The sequence below is a fragment of the Phasianus colchicus genome, chromosome 18 (assembly GCF_987193195.1).
Source record: "Phasianus colchicus chromosome 18, bPhaCol1.hap1.1, whole genome shotgun sequence".
Classification (NCBI taxonomy): domain Eukaryota; kingdom Metazoa; phylum Chordata; class Aves; order Galliformes; family Phasianidae; genus Phasianus; species Phasianus colchicus.
In genome coordinates this window covers 1,679,287-1,697,930 of record NC_143453.1, presented here as the reverse complement: position 1 = coordinate 1,697,930, position 18,644 = coordinate 1,679,287, and the positions used below count along the sequence as shown (strand labels likewise).

At 40.2% G+C, this 18,644-nt stretch overlaps 1 protein-coding gene across 5 annotated transcripts in view; it reads left to right on the top strand.

Annotated features, from left to right (window-relative positions):
* The window catches only part of MED13L (mediator complex subunit 13L), a 178,362-nt gene extending 164,244 nt beyond the window's left edge, over window positions 1-14,118 (top strand). For all 5 annotated transcript variants that reach the window (XM_031592083.2, XM_090152604.1, XM_090152605.1 and 2 more), the window contains 6 exons: window positions 1,018-1,176; window positions 2,227-2,403; window positions 4,646-4,800; window positions 7,590-7,751; window positions 9,851-9,963; window positions 11,162-14,118. In XM_031592083.2, coding sequence (XP_031447943.2) covers window positions 1,018-1,176; window positions 2,227-2,403; window positions 4,646-4,800; window positions 7,590-7,751; window positions 9,851-9,963; window positions 11,162-11,294 — 899 coding nt within the window. In that variant the 3' untranslated portion in view covers window positions 11,295-14,118. The remainder of the gene's footprint in view (window positions 1-1,017; window positions 1,177-2,226; window positions 2,404-4,645; window positions 4,801-7,589; window positions 7,752-9,850; window positions 9,964-11,161) is intronic.
* Window positions 14,119-18,644: the final 4,526 nt, after the last annotated feature.

Sequence of the window (18,644 nt, the reverse complement as noted above, 5' to 3'; positions counted from 1 at the left end):
TAAGTGATGATGGGCATAAACCAGCAATAAGGCTCCCTGCAGTCCACAGAGTTCCCAAGATTTAGCATTCCTAACAGCTCAGATGGAACAGAAAGGGACCTCTGGAGTGTTTCAGGGTCAGATCCCTTAACGTAGCAAGGGAAGGAAGTGCCTTGCTTCATTTCAGCAGTGATTCTTCTCACTAGTAGATGCATTTGGCAACTCCTTTTCCTCCTCTAATGACTGTGGCCACTAGTCAGCTCTTGTCTGATTGGCCAAAAAATACTATTCTGAGAAGATGCTCTGCATCTTCACTCGTCTCCTTAATTCAAACAGCAAGAGAAATTAGGCAGGCAAACACAGACACTTCATGAGTGAATGTCCTTTTATCGTAATAAATGAATGTGATGTGAATTCCTCTACTTAACTTACTGTAAGAGATTCTGTATTTCATAAGATGGGAAAAAAATAGAAAAACAGTGCACAATAAATAACAATTCAGTCTAAAAGCACAGAGAATTACTCCAGGGGCAAGAAGCACCAATTCAATGCCCTCACCCATCCAGCAGGGAAGAAGGGATGTTGCCTGCCCTGTTAAGGGAATTTGTTATCCCTCATTACATGGGAGTTAAGTGGAATGAAGGTAGGATGACAAACTCAGAGTTTAGTAAGCAACACCCTTCTGAAAGTCAGTTCAGTAGCTAAATGTAGTTTCTTAAAGGTGTATCCACAGCACTGAAAGATTTCTAACAAAGCCTTCACTTTGTTTTGTTTAGTGTATTTTACTTATTATAAGGCTTAAAAAAATTCCTTTTGTGTTCAGTGTGTGAATTCATACCTATTTGCTTACATTTCAAGCGTTACAATTATGCTGCATGCCAGCTGAGAACAGATGTTCTTTTTCAAAAAAGAATCAGTGCAGTACCTAAAAAGATTTCCATGTAAATGAAAACACTGAAAAAAAGAAACATTATGCAAGCAAGTTCTGGATTTTTAGAAACCTCATTATCTGTTCTGTCTAAATTTGCTTTGTTTCAGACTGGAGTATCCTCCTTGGGGAATGTTCCCTGCAGACAATCAGCAAACAGCTGAAGGAGGTGTGCCGCATGTGTGGCATCTCATCAGCAGACTCTCCCTCTATCCTCAGTGCCTGCTTAGTTGCCATGGAGCCACAGGGGTCATTTGTCGTCATGCCAGGTGAATTTTATCCAGCTGTTCTAACTTCTTTTATCTTACGTAGCACATAAGAAGCATGTCAATTTTGGGAGACTTTTGAGCCCAACAAGACTGGTATGGCTGAATGTGGTAGGACATAAGCTGAGCCAGCAGAGTTCCCAAAGTATCAGGAAGGGTTATGTTGTCTGCTGCCTTAACTCCTAGGAGAAGAGATTACTTTGTGCCACTGGTAATCTGATGACCTTTTCCTCGGGGAGGTCTTGTTTCCAAATCACCCAGTTCTCATTAGCTGAAATGTGTTGTAGAAACCATTATGCAAGGAGGAATGCAGACACTGTTACAGTCTATCATATGAAAGAGTTGGGGGCTAGGGAAGTAGGAGTAAGGATAAATCTGCTTGACATTTCTTATACTTAAGAATGTTTTTAGATAATTCTTCTGTAAGCATTGATCTATAGGCTTCAGTTGAAAGGTTTTGAAGTTTGAGGCCCTTCCATGCTGCATTTTTTTCCCCTTTCCTTATTTTTTGTATGTGCTTAAGCACATACTTTTTGTGTATATGTTGAGATATCCTTACAAACTACCCTGGTTTTTAGTTTATATAGGAAAGTTTACTATGTGGAACAGAAAGTAAATGAGCTTGAAAAATACCAAGTTGAATAACTTTCAAAACAGAGGTTTTGTAACATGAGAAAGTAGATGGCAAGTTGTGTCTCTTTCAGTGCCAACCAAAGTGAGGTGTATTGCATAATTTGGAGTTCTACAGATGTGCCTGTCCAAAATAAATTTGCCTTGCTCATTTAACAAGCAAATCTTTGATTAAGGGGCAGCAAATTTGAAAGGAAAGGTGGGGTAGTGTATGGGAATTCACATAGCTAAATGTTATCTATATGACTTGTGATCTTAATTTCAGGCTTTTCTGGTAGTTTATTCTTTTTAAGATAAGAACCTTTAAACATTTTTATTAGCATGCAAATCAAGATTAGATTCTTAGAAATTTAATTGGACATTGAAAGCATATTTTGAAGATGATGCAAATTAATGCCTCTGCCATTGCTTCTTTTTTGGAAGATGCTGTCACTATGGGATCAGTGTTTGGACGAAGTACTGCACTGAACCTGCAGTCATCTCAGCTGAATACCCCTCAGGATGCCTCCTGTACACACATCCTGGTTTTCCCAACCTCTGCTACTATCCAGGTAGCACCAGCAAATTATCCCAATGAGGATGGGTTCAGCCCAACTAATGGTAAGTCAGCATGTCTGGTGTCCTGTTCAGAACACAAGCAGAGCTGTTCTCGTTAACAGTGAGATCTGGATGGATCTGTCTTCTCCCATGGACCCCATAGCACACTAATTTAATGTAAAGAGCATAAGCAATACCTACTTGATAAAGAACAGTATACTGTGTTTTTATGAGTTGTCTGTTCAGAGAATCCTGCTGGTTTATTCCAAAAGCAGTACTGGCCAATCAGTACACAAAATGGCACGGACTACAAAATGCTTTTTCTTGTCATTGTGGTTAACTTGTGACTCAGTCAGGCCAAGCTGATTATAGCAGCTGTTTGCTTCATGGTCTACGGCGTGGAAAGCTCGTGAGGAGGGAAGGTGTTTGTTTTAGAATTTTTATCTTCCTGTAAAAGTATGCAAAATAGACCAAACTGTGAGATCTCTATTATTAGCAGTGTGGATTTTTAAGCATACTTAACTCTATAATTTATATTTCCAAGACTCAGCCTAATACTTCATAATAAGTATTTTCCTAAATGTTTTGCCATAGGTTTTTAAAAATGATTGTAAAATAATTCAAACTCACTAGCCATTTAGAATAAAGACGTTTCACTGAGGCAAGTTACAGTAGAGAGAAGCAGAAAGGCACACTATTTTTAATGAAAGAATCTGCTTTGATCTCTTCCTCCTGGAATTTCAGTGGGCCTCAAAGAAGGGAAGTTACCCCTCTTAATACTTAAGCAGCTGTCCTTTCAAAGCCCCAGAATCCTGACTGAATGCTGTGCTGAGGAATATTTAACCTGCATTAACCTGCCCTTTAGTGCTTCAGATGCTAATTAGAATCAGGTACAAGAACTGGCGTTTTCCAAAATGGTGTTAAATTTAATTTTCTTAACTCTGTTCTACTTAATGATTAAACTGCTTCCTTTGCTATTAGGCGTCTCATTTATGTTTTGGAGGCTAAGCAGAGCATGACATTAGTTCTGTTTTGTTCAGGGAGGTTGTAGGACAGAAGTTAATAAACTGAGTTAATTCACTGCTTTTGAAATCCAGTCTTTCTCTTCAGAAGATGAAGAAAAACAACCACCTGCCTATTCCAGCACTGGGGCTTCAGGTTGAAATAAATTAATTCAAGACACACATTCCTTTCCATTTCATGCCAAGCAAATTCTTTTTCAAGAGAAATTATTTATTGTATGGTACTTCTTAAATTATGTAGAAATGTACTACCCGTATTTAAGGTCTCTGCATTTTCCTATAAATCTGGTTGCAACTCTAATTCAGACAGCTCCCAGTGTCCCTTTCTGTCCCCCCAAAAGGTACTTCAGATGTCTTTATTACTGTTTAAATGTCTTATTACTAAACATATTATTGTTTAAACATCTTTGCTGAAAAAATCTGGATGAGGAAAAAAACGTTTAAACTGTATGGTGATGTTTGTGGTTCTCTGCTCTGTGTTCCCCATGTCTTTACTTTCCGTCATGGAAATTACCCATATTATCATAACTCATGTTCCAAATGACTGAGCAATGGAATGTACTTCTCGTAGAATGCAAACACATTTTCTGTGTATCTTTACTGCCTTCCCACAAATTAACATAAGGCAAATTAAAATAGCAAGCTATGATAATAAAACTGCATTTAATTTCTGAGATGAAAGTAAAACGTTAAAAGCTGAATTGTAGGAAATTTGAATTGATCATGAAAGTACATTGCATGTGAACGTGGAGCAGGCCTTGCTGCCCTTCTGCTGAATGCTACCTGATGCTGTGAGCAGCTTCCTTGAAACTGCTGGGGCTGCTCCCAGAATACTTGGGGTAAATGTGCCAAGCTGTGTAGCACAGGTGTGGAGAGCAGCACCTGCTGTGGGTAACAAATGTAGGTTTGTTTAGCCTATTTCAACTATACTTTTAAATGGATTTCTGTGAGCAACTGCAGAGAGGTGTCATTTTGTCTGTTACAAAGCTCAGTTTGGATTGTTGTTAGATTGGCATAACGGGAGCTTTGTTCACTCTGACTGTTGGTAAAATATGTGATTTTAATAGATGTCAGCCAGCTTCTGCTTCCAAGTCTGCGTGGTTGCAATCAGAGGTATGAGGAAGGATTCAACAGTAAAATAGTAAAATGTTTATCACTGCTTTCATCTGTCTCAAGAGCCAATAAAAAAAAAAAAAAAAAAGAATGACCATAAATTACAACAGTATTGTGATAGAAATGGACACAGCAGATTGAAATTGATTTTTTCTTTCTTTCCTTTCCAGATGATATGTTTGACCTCCCGTTCCCAGATGACATGGACAATGACATCAGAATTTTAATAACAGGGAACCTTCACTCTTCACCAAATTCTTCCCCAGTTCCTTCCCCTGGATCCCCATCTGGTATTGGAGTGGGATCTCACTACCAACACAGTAGGGTAAGGCTGGGGCACTTCTGAGCTACTTAAAATAAAACAGAAAGACCCAAACCCTCCAACAAAATCTTTTTCCCACTGTTAATTTTCAAGCATTGTTCAGTCAAAATTAATGTTAAAATTGGAGAGACTGGCTAAATACTATTGTAAAAGATGCCTCTGTCAAAACCATTTACATCTCCAACTTTAAAGTTAATTGTTACATACAAGATGACTGAGAGAAAGGAGGCTTTGCTTTCTTGTGGCAGAGCTGTATTTAATCCCCTTGTATACAGTTAATTTCTATTCATCCATTTTTCTCTGGATAAATGGGATATCCCTGCCACAAAGTGACAAGTCTGTGGCATAGAGGTGACACGACAGCTCTGATCGCATGAAATTCTAGGGGAGGGAGAAGGGAGATAATAGTCCTATTAATAAAACCCTATCAGTTTAAACTTCACAGGTGCTGCATGTTTATGCAAATGTTGTTTTCTTAGTAAAAATTAGCCCAGAGCACATAGTGTTTGTAAGTTACTTTTGTTTGAAGTGGCTTTTATAAAGTTGGTTCCAACGTCAGTGGTTACTTAAAATGCAAATCGTTTTTGGTAAATCAAGGTACTTTTTGAATCAGCCTTAGTTTGATGGAATTCTTACTCGTGCCATTTAGCTGTGTAAGAGACTTAGTTCTTCTTCAGTTTTCCATTAAAAATATGGAGAAATATAAGGTGCTTCATCATTTCCTGCAGAGAAGTTTTACTCCAGAAGCAGTGCATTCACAGCAGCATGTTACTTCTCTTATAAATAACACAATATTTTAATAAAGAAATAGGCTTTTCTGGAAAAACTGGATAAACTTCATGCATTTAAAAGTTCACTTTTAGTGATCTGCAGTAATTTAAGCAACTGGATCTGTATCTGTGACTCACTGGTGGCTCAGAACAGTTTCATCAAGATAAATCATACATCTGGTATGGAAGGAATTACAAAAAAGGTGTACATGCAGCTAACGTATTTGACAGTGAATGATGATGTTCCTAATGATGCTTTATGTTTAAAAAAAAAAAAGGTCATTTTTCTAAATTTAAATTAAGAATCCTCACTCCCTGAAGATGACTGATTTTCAAGATTACAACATGTCAGTTTCACTGCCTGGAAGGAGAAAGTCCTCCCTGTATTTTCCTTGTAATCCCTGCCAAAGTGCTTCAGTGGTCAGCTTAATAGAGGACTGTGAGTGAAAGATCACTTTTGCATCAGCCACAAAAATGCTAATACTGTATTTTGTGATCACAGTATACAACCACCTTGCTTTTTGTTAATTCCATTTTCAAAGGCTAACTCATTTCTCTCCTCTGGTTACTCCAACCTGGTATGTGGGCAAATTAAAAGTTTTGAACTCTGGTACCAAACCCTCCAAGCATAAATCACAACTCAGTGCTCATCGCATTATTTAGCTTGTTCAGTAATCTCTATTCTCTGCCACATAGAGAAAAATGCATTTAAAAACCTTATTCTCAGTGGAACTCCGTCCTTAAGTGCCTTAAGAAAAGCACTGAAAGGTTAATGACCAAAGGGCTTAGAAACTTGGACGAGCCATTTCTAGATGAAGCTGTCAGAGTAATTCGGTTTAACCATTAATGAGTGCCTAGTAATTGACGTGTAATTTTTGGTTTTAAAAAAGCAACAGTGTGTGATCATTACCTCGTGGGGCAGGGAAGGTCGAGCCTTCGTCCATGTAACCCGTAATTGATTGCTGCACTTTAACAGTGTAAGCCCTGACTGCTCAGCAGCCAGTTTCAAGGTCTGCTGTTATGCTTTCCAACCGCCCACAGCCAGGTGAGCTGCAACCTTCTCTAGGCTTTATGGACTGTTTAACTTCCTCTGATTACTGAGCAAGATACTACTGGTGGAGAAGGACCTGCTTGAAGGGCTGCGTTGGAGGCTTTGTGATTAAGCCAGTTTCTGTTCAGTGAAATCTTCTTTACCTGTTGACTTAAAAGATGTATATGGATTAAATGGACTGCCACCTCAGTTCTTCTGAGATACGTTTCTAGCTAAAATAAATAACAGGCTTTTTTTTTCTCCCTCTCTATGAAACAAAAAAACGAAAGCAAAATAATAAAGGTTGATTTTAGGAATGTACTTTATTGTGTATTTTCTGATGCCCAAGGAGCCCCTTGTAGGTTTGGTAATGGAGTTCGTGATACATAAGGCTTTATCTCTTTCTCTATAGAGGTAAATAAGTTCACACTCAAGTGTTTGTATTCAGCAGCCTCAGGTATGGAAGGTTCATCCGTCTTGGTTTTAGACTGCAGAAATACAATCACAGATGTATATCCTGACAGGCAGCAACCTGAAGTTTGATGAAATTGGTATTAAAGCCTTTTAAAATTGCTTAGCTCCTGTGTCTTAGTAACTGTTTTTGTCTCTATGCAAGAATAGGAGTAACTAATACTACAAAATATAGTATATAAATAAATGATACAAGTAGGAAAGCAGGACAGCTGTTTTTTTCCTACGCTTCATCTCTACTTGGTAAGTACAGATATAAAACAGTTTCTTCTGTCCAGTACCTCTGAGTTGCTCTGTAGCAGCTCCCCAAAGCTCAGCACAACTTGCTGTTGGGTGATCCTGCAACACAGCCTGGAGAGCCCAGGTGCAAGGGAGAAAGGAAAGCACAAGGATCCACAAATAACTGGAGCATAGCTCCTTAATACCAAGACAGAACTTGATGATTAGTAAGCAAGATGAAAGTTATTTGAGGGAGATGTAATGACATGAAGCGACAAATGTGCCTTTAATTCTTATTTCAGAGCCAGGGGGAACGTCTCCTTTCCAGAGAAGCCCCAGAAGAACTGAAGCAGCAGCCTCTTGCTCTTGGATACTTCGTGTCAACTGCCAAAGCTGAGAATCTTCCACAGTGGTTCTGGTCATCCTGTCCTCAGGCACAAAACCAGTGTCCTCTCTTCCTGAAGGTCTGTCTTGCTGTTCTTTCTTGGTGGGAGAAAAAATTGTATTTAGATCCTATACATTTCCTTTGAAAATGACAGCTGTGTTTACCTCTACTGACAATACTGGAAATAACTAAGAAATACAGATGTAAATTCACTGAAGACAGCTGGCTATTAGCATTTACTTTCTATTACCTGAAAATTGAACAGTTTGGCATCTGCTAAATACAGAATCATCAAAGCTGTATCCAGTCTTTCCCAATTTTAATTTCCTAAATTTCAGTCAGCCCAAGACAGGAGAGGCATACCTCCTGTTCTGCCATGATCCAGTCATAATGCAGAGATTAAAAAGTTAGAGAGTAGCACCTCCTGACAGAGCATCTATTGTCTGGTCCTGTTCCCGTAGATGTAGAACTTGCATGGTGTTGTCTGTGGTGTCAGAGTGTATGTAGTATTTGCCAATTCAGAAGATTGCTATTTCTTGCAAGAGGTACTGGTGTATTGCTTGCAGGAGCTGAACTGGTTCAACTACTACAGATTCATTCATCCCAGTAGAGTGATATGCAGTTTCTTACTGGGTTGTCAGCTAGTGAGCTTGGAAAAAAGGTGAAAAATCTACCTTGAATAAAGTCATGTGGATACTCAAGCAAGCAAAATATAAACTAATTAAGATAGTACCATTTTCTTTATCCATTCTCAGCTTAATTAACAAATACAAAGCATTTCTTGAAGTCTCTTAGCTAAATTCTCTCATACGTGTCTGTCAGGCAGTTATCAGAATAAAGGGGTTCAATATTTCTCAGTTCTCATGCCTAAAAGCCATGGACTGATAATTTGAGAACAATTGTTGCAGTCTGTATGGTGGGCTTTACGTTCAGTATAGCATCCACTAGCAAAGTGCTGCAGTACTTGAGATCACCTACCAAATTCCCCACGTTTTCATGGTGACTTCCCAGAATTATGAGCTTTGCTCCAAACCTGTGGAATAGAGATCTCAAACTAACACGAAAAATAAGCCACCGTATTTTTGGAGCTAGATATGAAGTTTTATCCTACTCTTAAAACTACCTTTCTTTGTGAATGAGTAATAATACAAAAACTGTGTTTTGGTTCCAGCTCTAAAAACACAGCAGAGCTCTAGGCAACTCCATGAATTCCTTCTGTAAGCCTGTGCTAGATTTTTGTACGGGAGAGAAGGAGCCACCACCCTTCCCCCTTAACCCAACGCAGTTGCTTTCTCAGATCCAAGCTGAATCAAATGTTTAATTTAACGTACTGTTTTGGTTTGGACAATTTTTAATAAAAGCAAGGGGCTGAATTCGTGCAGTAACTTGTAACAGCTCAGAGAGCAGCTGGTGCTGTCTCCTTTGTGCTGCATGGCGCTGCAGTTAAGAAACCTGCACAGCATGTGAGACATACAGATTTAAGTCATCTCTGTCTGATTTGGATTAAGTCTTTTTGAGCTGAAGCATTCCACCTCTGAGGTGCGTGCCATAACTGGAGGAGCACAAACTCGAGGTTTTGCCCCAGCAGGCCGTGTGGCCTATTGAGCTACCCACTTGAAAGGCTTACATGGCTGCCTCTACCCCTGGCACATGATCAATATGAAATCCCTTTTCTGCTCCTGTGTAAACTAATGCACAAACCTCACCCCAGAACGAAAGACAAGAGCTATTCAGAAAGCATGGCAGCAGAGAGCAAGAGGAAGGCTGTGCTGTGTTTGGTTGGGCATCTCAGTCCGTGATGGGTCCAGAACTCTGGGGTGGGTCTCCTAAATGGGAGAGTTTGAAGAATTAGAATGCTGTATTGTTGAAATGCAAAAAGAAACACTGACGTACTCCAGGTGTTTTCCTTCATCACTCCTTCCCTGACTGAAATTAAGAGTGGAATTCAGCCTGCTTTTTAAAGATCCTTAATTCCAATCAGAAGAAATAGTCATTTTATTCAGAAGTGTAACCGTTATGGAACTTCAGAGCACACTTGGTCCTGGAGGATTCTGCAGAGAACTGCCAGCTGTCCTGAGACAATTCAGGATATATTTGTTCACTGTGAATATATATTTGCTATGTGAAGAGTTGAATTGTTTTTTTGTTGTTGTTTCATTTTTGTTTTTACTTTCACAGGCCTCGTTACATCATCACATCTCCATAGCGCAGACAGACGAACTACTACCTGCCAGAAATTCTCAGCGAGTTCCTCACCCCCTTGACTCTAAAACTACATCAGATGTCTTGAGGTAACGCCTTCTAGCTTTTGCATTTCATTCCTTGGCTTATGGGGACTCAAATGAAATTTCAGAGGGACCTTTTTTGGGGCTTATCAATAGTTTACACCTCTGTTATGCCCTACATGTGTATTTTTTAATAAACAAAGCAATATATACCACAGATCCCAAGACCACAACAAAAGAACAGGGCTTTGAGGATCACTTACTCTTCTATCCTACTCTGCAAAGCAGTGAAGAGGAATAATTTCTGCCTTACAGAGTGGGCACCTTGGTTTGCTTCCCAAAGATTTGGTTTAGCTGGCAATCTAAGCTGGCCTGTGTAAATAATTATTTTTACTTACCAAATCAAACTGAATTATCAAAGGAAGTAGAGGTACTCTCATGATACTCACTATCTTAGGAGGTGGAGTATAAAGGAGACACTTCCTGAATCAATACAGCACTGTGTATCTATCCTAGTGCAGAAGATAAGTAGAGGACTATTTGCCTCTATGTCACCTGTTGAAAATAAACTTTTCATTTATTTCATTTCATTTATTTTCACCACTGAAAATAAACTTTTATGAGACAGAATATAAGGTCAAACACACCAGTGGACAAATGTGTACATTGCTACCAAGCAGAGAATATCAGTAGGAAACATGAAAAACAACCTACAAGTTGGTGGCATTATGTAGTATTCTAGATCTGAATTTGCATCCTCTTAAATAAAAAGGTGATGCTTTTGGAGATGCACAAGGAAAGAATGAGATGCAACAAACACAAGTTCGAACATAGGAAATTCTAGTCAGATATAAGGAAAAATAGGTTTTTTTTTTCTAAATTGTGATCAAACACTGGAACTGTCTGTGGAGCCTCCATCCTCAGAGATGTCCAAGAATCAGGGTTTTTAATACGGCAGTAGAATAAACTTCCAGAGGTTCAGTCCAATGTAAATTTCTCTGAAGATTCTGTAATCTCTGCTGTTTAATGGGAAATGGCCTAGAATCAAACTGTGGGTCAAGTGCAAATGAATTAAGAACAAAACTTACCCCCCACCCTACCTGCACGCATTTTGTGCTCAGTTTCCTATTGCACCACGAGCATTGATACAGTCCCTTCCACAGTGCATCACCAGGAAAAACAGAGATAGGTTTAAGTCAAATCTTCCAGAAAAAAATGAGAAGTAAAATTCCAGTTTCATTTTCCCTGCATTTCTCTTCCACAGGTTCGTTTTGGAGCAGTATAATGCACTGTCCTGGCTTACGTGTAACCCTGCCACTCAGGATCGCAGCTCCTGCCTTCCTGTCCACTTTGTGGTGCTCACTCAATTGTACAATGCCATCATGAATATACTTTAATAGATAGAAAAGCACTTGTTCTTCTGGCTTATTCTCCCCTCAACCTGAGAAACGTGCCACAGTCTGCAAAGATCACAGTTTTGCTTCTCTTCAGACCAGTCCTGTGCTGTGCTTCTGTTCCTCCAAAAGCACATGTGAATTCTGCAGTGTTGAAAAGTAAAACACCCATTAACATCTCTGGCAGCTTCAGTCCAATTCTGGGAACACCCGAGAACAGTGAACACAGAGTAACCTCAAGTCGGCGTTAGTTTGGCAGCCCAGTAACTACTGGTCAGTCTGATTATTTTTTTTAAGATTGTTTTATTTTTATTTTTTTTAAGGAAGACTACAATATCTTTTTGGATTAGAAACTCTGCTGAACAACCCTAGGCAGTTTCAGCCCCACGAGTGAAACCATCGTGTAGTGACCACTTTGGGCTGTCAGAAGTTCTTTGTTCTTTGGTCATCTTTAACTGGGACTTGGCAGGAAAAAAAATGCACAGCGTCGTAGTCTCGTATAAATATTGCAATTTTCAGTCTACCTGGAGTTCCTGTCAGAGTGGATTGGGATGAATGCATGCATTTGTTACCTGTCCATGTAGATATGAATGGTCTGGAGATATTTATTTTATTTTTAGCTTTGGGGAGGGGAGGGATTAAATTATAAAGGACCAGGAACAGTAGGATATCTTAAAAACCCAGCTCCGTTCCACCGTAGGGTTATTTATCTACATACCTCTCGCTCTTCTGACCTAGAAATCAAAAAGCTAATAACAATCAAAGTCCCACGTGGGAAGGGGAGCATGTCCTGATAAGGATACACTTGTGTTTTAAGGAATTCTCACCTGCATTTAGCCTGGTTAAAACAAGGAAAGGCCAGCATTTAATGAAGGATAACACTACCTAACAGAAGAAGAGTAACTGAGAGGTAGGGAGGAAAAATACTTTAAAGCCCTTTAAAGGGCGAATGGAAAGTGGTAAATTAATCTATTGTAGAGCTATGATTGAAATATATTTCCAATAAATTTAGTGATGCTAGAAAGCTATTTACTGAAACCCAAGTCGCCCTGTAATTCTGGGCAGACTCGTCCATGTACATATCCAAAAACGTGCTTTTTGTTTACACGAAATCAGTTACAAATCTGGTGTATTTTTTCTGACTATAGGAATATTATTTCAAAGAAATAATTTTAAAAAGAAAATTATATCATTAAATTAGTACTTGAAGTTCTACCGCTGCGGTGGAAAAGTTACTTTGTTGAGTAAAATGATCGCCATTCGAAAGGTCAATGGCTAATTGAAGTATTTTTATGACTCCTTCATTCCAGGCTCCGAGGGGTTTATATTTAAGCTCCGTTTTCTGATGTTTGCTGTTGCAGTGTGCAGCAGGCACGGGCTGCTGTGTGCGAGGGGTCGGCACTTTGATCAGGCGCTGTGACCCATAGCTATCTGTCAGCAGGGGAAAAACCAACACGTTGTAAAAGTTCTTCCAAAAGACTTTCATGTTCTGGTGGGGAAAAAAAATAATAATAATAATAATTTAAAAAAAAAAAAAAAGAAAAGAAAAATGAAATTCTATGATTTTAAAAAGTATTTTTCTTGAGATAATGTAAACATTTAAAGCAAATGATATAAGTATCGCTTGTGTCATGGAAGGGAGAAGTCAGAGAAGTAACCTGTAAATGGATGATGTCGTTCTCTGCACCGAACCTCCCGTGTGGGCATCCTCTTTGCAATGTATAGGTTTAAAAAAAAAAAAATCTGATATCAAACCATTTGTATCTAATGTGTGTACAGTGTAAAATTGACTTTAAAATATTGCAGTACTATTTTTTCTTAATCAGAAGAGAAAATTCTCAAGGCCTTTTGAAGAGCATAAAAAGATGAAGATTGTAAACTTGTATAAAAAAAAAAAAATTTAACTTGGGGAGGAAAAATGTAAAGTAGACATTTGTAATCTTTTACCATTTGGGGGTTATTTGTTCCCAGGATTCATCGGGACTTTGGATTATGGTTGAGTTTGTTCTTTTTAAATGGGCCGTTTTTATCCAGGGGCATTTCTTCCCCAGAAACCTGGTTCTGTGCAGACATGGAAAATCCAAAAGGGCAGCGAGGAGTAGTTTTCATCTGGTGTCTTTTATTTAATTTTTTTAAGTTAAGAGAAGCTGGTGACATATTTATACGTTTTTGTGCAAAATAAATGAATGGCAATAGATTTTAAAGAAAAATCTTATGTACTTCAGTGTGAAAAGTTCTGTATAATATTTCCCTTAAATATGCATTATTTTACTTGTGAGTTTTTTACTGAATTAATCTGAAATGTACAAGCCCTGGCTTTCCTACAGAGTGAAGAAAGTTATTTTATTTTTCTTTTTATTTCTAACTTTGGAAATTCATGCCTAAATCAGAATTATTATTACAGTTGTTTGAGCTAAAGGGAGAGGGAGGGGGGCGGGGAATGTCCAGCATGCTTGTATGTATATTTCAGAACCTTTTTTAAATGTAAAAGCTGTACATTTCTGGGGAGTTCTGAATTTCTTTTTTTTGTTTTTTTTTTGTTTGTTTGTTTGGGTTTTTTTTTTGTTTTTCCTCTGAGCATTTTGCAGTGAGCTTCTTTTATATATAGCCGACAATTTGAAAGAAAACAAAAAAAAAAAAGTGAAGTTCATTTTAAATCTACAGTATATCGCTGGTACAATACACTAAAAAAAAAAAAAGACTTTGATAAAAAGAAACAATAATAATAAAGACCTCCATTTTAAATGTCATTCATATATACCTTGTGGATGAGAGCTATATACTTTTACACACTTTTTTAGATGAATAAATTATTGAATTACTGAAACTACTGGTGGAGTTTCATTCTTCTAAGTATTTTCTGTAGCTCCTAAGTTAAAGCATTGCTAGTGCAGAGGGATTTGCTTTACCAGGTTTGGGTTCCGTGTGATACAGATGGAACTGAAGTATATTCAAAGACTCTTAGTGTTGGTTTACTTTCAAGCATTTGGTCTGTGCTCCTGGGTTGGCTGCATGAACGTCCAGCCATGGCTTCATGCAGTCAGTTTCCTTTTCACTGCATTGAGACTCGTGTTAATGTGTAAAGGTTCACAGTGCAACAGTGCTTTTAGACTGATATCATACCAAATAGAGCTTGCCTGTTGTAGAAGAAAACTGGTACCACTGATGTCAGTGTTGGGATGATGAGCTGTAAGTCCGGCCAGCTGGGGTGGGATGCTTTGGGTAACCTGGTGTCACAGGAGCAGCAGGTGGAATTACAGACAAAATAGGAGAATGCAGTGGCAGCTCAAGCTCATGTAACCTCCTCCCCCTGTCATAGGATTGCAACTGAGATAAGTGATGAGCAGGCAGCCCCAGATGAGAAAATACAAAACCAGATCAGATCTGCCAACTTCGGGCTGTGCACAGAAGCAGAAGAATCTCCATCCTGGAGGTGCTGAAGTCTGCACTGAATGTGGCAGCCTGGTCTTGTTATACCCAGGACTTGTTAGTCCCAGGACAGCCTTCAGGAGGTCCCTTCCAGTCCTAGACATTCTGTATTTAGCAGGTTCAGAAGTGCAAAACCTGACCAGCTTGCAACTGGAACCCAAGCCCTTCTGTGGTGCTAAGCCTCGAGAAGCCTTTATATAAAATGAGAGGTCTGTTTTGCGTCATCTTCTGTAGGAGCAGGTCTGGAAAAACTTCAGTGGAATCTTCAGATAATCCATAATTGTCTATACCTTAAATTACAGATCTGTGACCTTCTTAAGTATGTTCTAAAATCCATGACCATTGTTTTGCTTTTAAGAAGTAACAAAAGCAGTCGACCACCCACCCCATACCTCCACCAGTTCTGGCTGCACCGCTGCCCAGAGCCGGGCTGTGCTGCTGCTGGGTAGCCATCATCAAATCAGGTGAGACCACTTCTGCAGGACCAGAATGCTTTTAAAATGCTTTTAAAACTGGTCTTGTGGCTCCTTCTTGTGAAATACACTTCAGAAATTCATTTTCCATGGGGAAAATTGATGCCGTGCTCACAGTTCTGTGACTGTCGATGAATTACCACTCAGTTTCATGGCTGTTGTAGTGACCAACTGGGATTTCATAAACAGTTCTGGTTTCCAGTCTACTTCAATTGTTGATGCACCTAATTTCTAAATTTAAAGTCCTACACAAAACAGTTCCTTAGATTTATAACTTTCAGAAAAACTTCTGGAAGTTTGTGCCTTTTAGTTCACTTTGCTGTCAGTTCACTGTTAAAAAGTTACATTGAGTGAACTCACGTGGATTCTTACGGAATCTCTCCGCTTCCACCTTCCATGCAGTGCTGTGAGTAGGTGAGGGGCTGCTGTGCAGCAGTGTCTTTAAACATGGAGACTGCTTTGTGACCAATTCATTGGCTTTAACAAAAAAAAAGTAGGACAACAAAGAACTACCAGTCCACTGTGCTGTTCCATGGGGACTGTGGGGAAGAACTGAATAAAAGGCAGTGACAATGGTTATGTTACTGTGGGTATGGACTCTGTGATACCAATGAAAGAAAGCTTTCTAAACATAAGGCTGAAATTAATTTTTTTTTTCCCAGTCACCGTTTCTATTCTTAGCAAATTTCATGGCCACCTGACAACAGCTTAAGCACGGGTAGAAAGCATCAGAAGCCATGGAAGTAAACATTTGGTTTATGTTCTGTCTCTTTATTTATAGTGGAAATGGAAACAGCCCAAACAGGAAATCTTTGGTCTTTAGCAACAAAGCTGTATTTATAAAACGATGCTGCTTCCACTTCCCTGTTTTGAAACTGAACCTTAACACAGTAACAAATGTTTATGTGGGCAGACCCCATTTTAGTGCTCATCTACCAGGTATCAAAGCAGCGATCCCCATTGAGTTTTCCAGAGGATATATAAACCTCAGTGCTATTTTAACAAAGCCTGCAAAGCTCTTCAAAACCATGGAGCAAGAAGACATCCACTGCCATGGCAGGGCAGCTTTGAAGGCAGAGCAGTGCCCTTCATTGTACCTCCTTGGCTGGGGCTCAGGGCTCTTGCTGTGTTTGTGGGTGGGTACTGGTCAACCAGGGGGCTAACCAAGCTGTAAGAGCACATCGTGTCGCTTTCATAAGCATACAAAATATATTCTCATGTCTGTATAAGTATTAGCCTTTTTTCTTCTTTAAGAATTGGTTGTTCAAAGAATTGGTTGTTTCAGAAATGAATGGCACTATCTATTATAGCCACAACTCACTATGTAGACTTTGAATGGGAGTTTCTCTCTCACTGTCCTGCAACCAAGAATCTGGGGAAACACCTGCTTGAACTCACACGCTACCTTTGCTTGCATCACATAGGCTGGCTTATTACATCCAGGGTTATCACTGCTAGGCTCCAGCACAGATGTGGGGGCGCACAGCCCCGCTGTTACCACCTGCTCCACACCAGACATCTCATTTTGCAGCTCTTACGGCACCTCCACCACCTCTTCCACCTGCACTTCCCAGGTTCTGTGCACACATACAGGTTCAGCAGACATTTCGTTTCAGAAATACCTGCTTCTGTGAGGTATTTGTCAGCTACACATCATCTACACCAGCAGGCAGCGATGCTCGTTCCAGCTGGCTTCATTTAACCAGTGCACACCAGCAGAAAGCTGCTCCAACCCACATGGCAGTGATAGCAGGCCTGGATCCTTCACCAACGAAATCTATTTTCCTTACAAAGCAAATGAGATATATGTTGAAGTCCTAGCAGCTTTTACCGACCTACCAGTCCTACCTACCGATTGTTTTTATTTAAATCAAGGCAATGTCAAATGGTGGTACAGCTCTGGGCATGAGCAGTGTTGGGAAATGCACTGCAGCCTCCTCAGGTTTTGGAGAACTCCCCACCACTGGCTTCCAACTTCCTGACCCCAGCTTTACAGAGCAGCACACATACACACAAGAAGAACGACAAGAAGAACGTGTATTTATAAACTCTGTAGCTGGGACAATACTTTACACAGTTGGTAAGCCAGCCATTTGGGTTCTTTTTTTTCTATTCCCTGTGGTTTCCTGCAGTGACAGCTGTGGGCTGTCCCATTCATCACATCTATTGTATTCTCCGCACCAGGCGGTGTTGTCCCCAGCGTGAAAAAGCCAAAGTCATGCCCTCTTTCTTCCAGCAGGGGTCACGTTTTGATGGCGAATAAAACTACAGATTGCTAACAGCGCCGACTGAAACAGCCCTAAATGAAGCCGGGCGCTTACCGAGCCGCTCATTAAAGGTCAACCACGCGAACAGGTGCGGGTTCAGTGGTCAGAGCCTTCCACCCCTCCTTGTAATCGGTTTCAGTGGTAATTTCATTAGTGCCTGGGGAAAAGACAAGCGCGAGAGAAGCAGGTGATGGGGTGAGGTACGTCTGGTGGGGAGAGAGAGGCTGTTAAACCCGGCAGGGTAATGACCCATGGAAGTGCTAAAAGAAAGGTGCAGTGCACGGTGCTCCTGGCTGCTGGGTTAAGCAGTGCTTTGGAGTTAGAAGTAATTGCCCTTGTGTTTCTTTCCTGCTTCAAAAGCTGAGAGCGCGTAGAGAAGACATTCTGCTGCAACGACACGCACCGGTGTGCAGCTGGATTGTCCAGCAACGGGTGCTGGTGGAGCAGGGCTGGGTCTGCTCTCAGGCTGACTTTAGGCACAAATAACAGGGAGCCCAGGTGGAAAGCAATGCATAGTTTGGAGTGGGCTTATTTCATCAGGGCTGGTGTCGTTCTATAGTGCAGAGCTATGGCAGAGGCAGATTGGACATCCCTCCTGCTGCTGGCAGTGGCACTGGAGGTTTCCCCATCACTCAGGATCACAGAGTGGTTTGGGTTGGAAGGTACCTTTAAGATCATCTGCTTCCAACTCCCTGCTGTAGGTAGGGGCACCTCCCAGCACACCAGGTTGCTCACAGCCCCATCCAGCCTGAATTCACCATTCTGTTGGTACTTTGTACTGGTGTTTTGGTGGTGGGACTTTTTAGGTAGTGAAATGTTGCTTCCACTTGAAAGAATCATTCTTCCTCTGGCACTCTCACCTAAACATGCAGCATTATTTCTACAGGTGCATTTTTGCAATGAGGTGGCAAAACATTCCCTCTCTAAACAATTTTAACCAGAAGAAGAGAGAATATTGAAGGGACCCCCTTCTCCCCCCCAAAAAAAGAAGAAAAAAAAGCATATGAGGGAGAAGGTTCCATTCAAATGTTCCAACTTGAGAATACCCCTGTTGGGGAGTGGGAGATCTTCATCCTCCCAGAACACCACTGGGTTTTTTTATGAAAGCAACCCAGATCACAGAGTTATCATAGATCCATACAGGCAACATAAACCCTTTGCTGTACTCTAAAGGTTCTTGATCA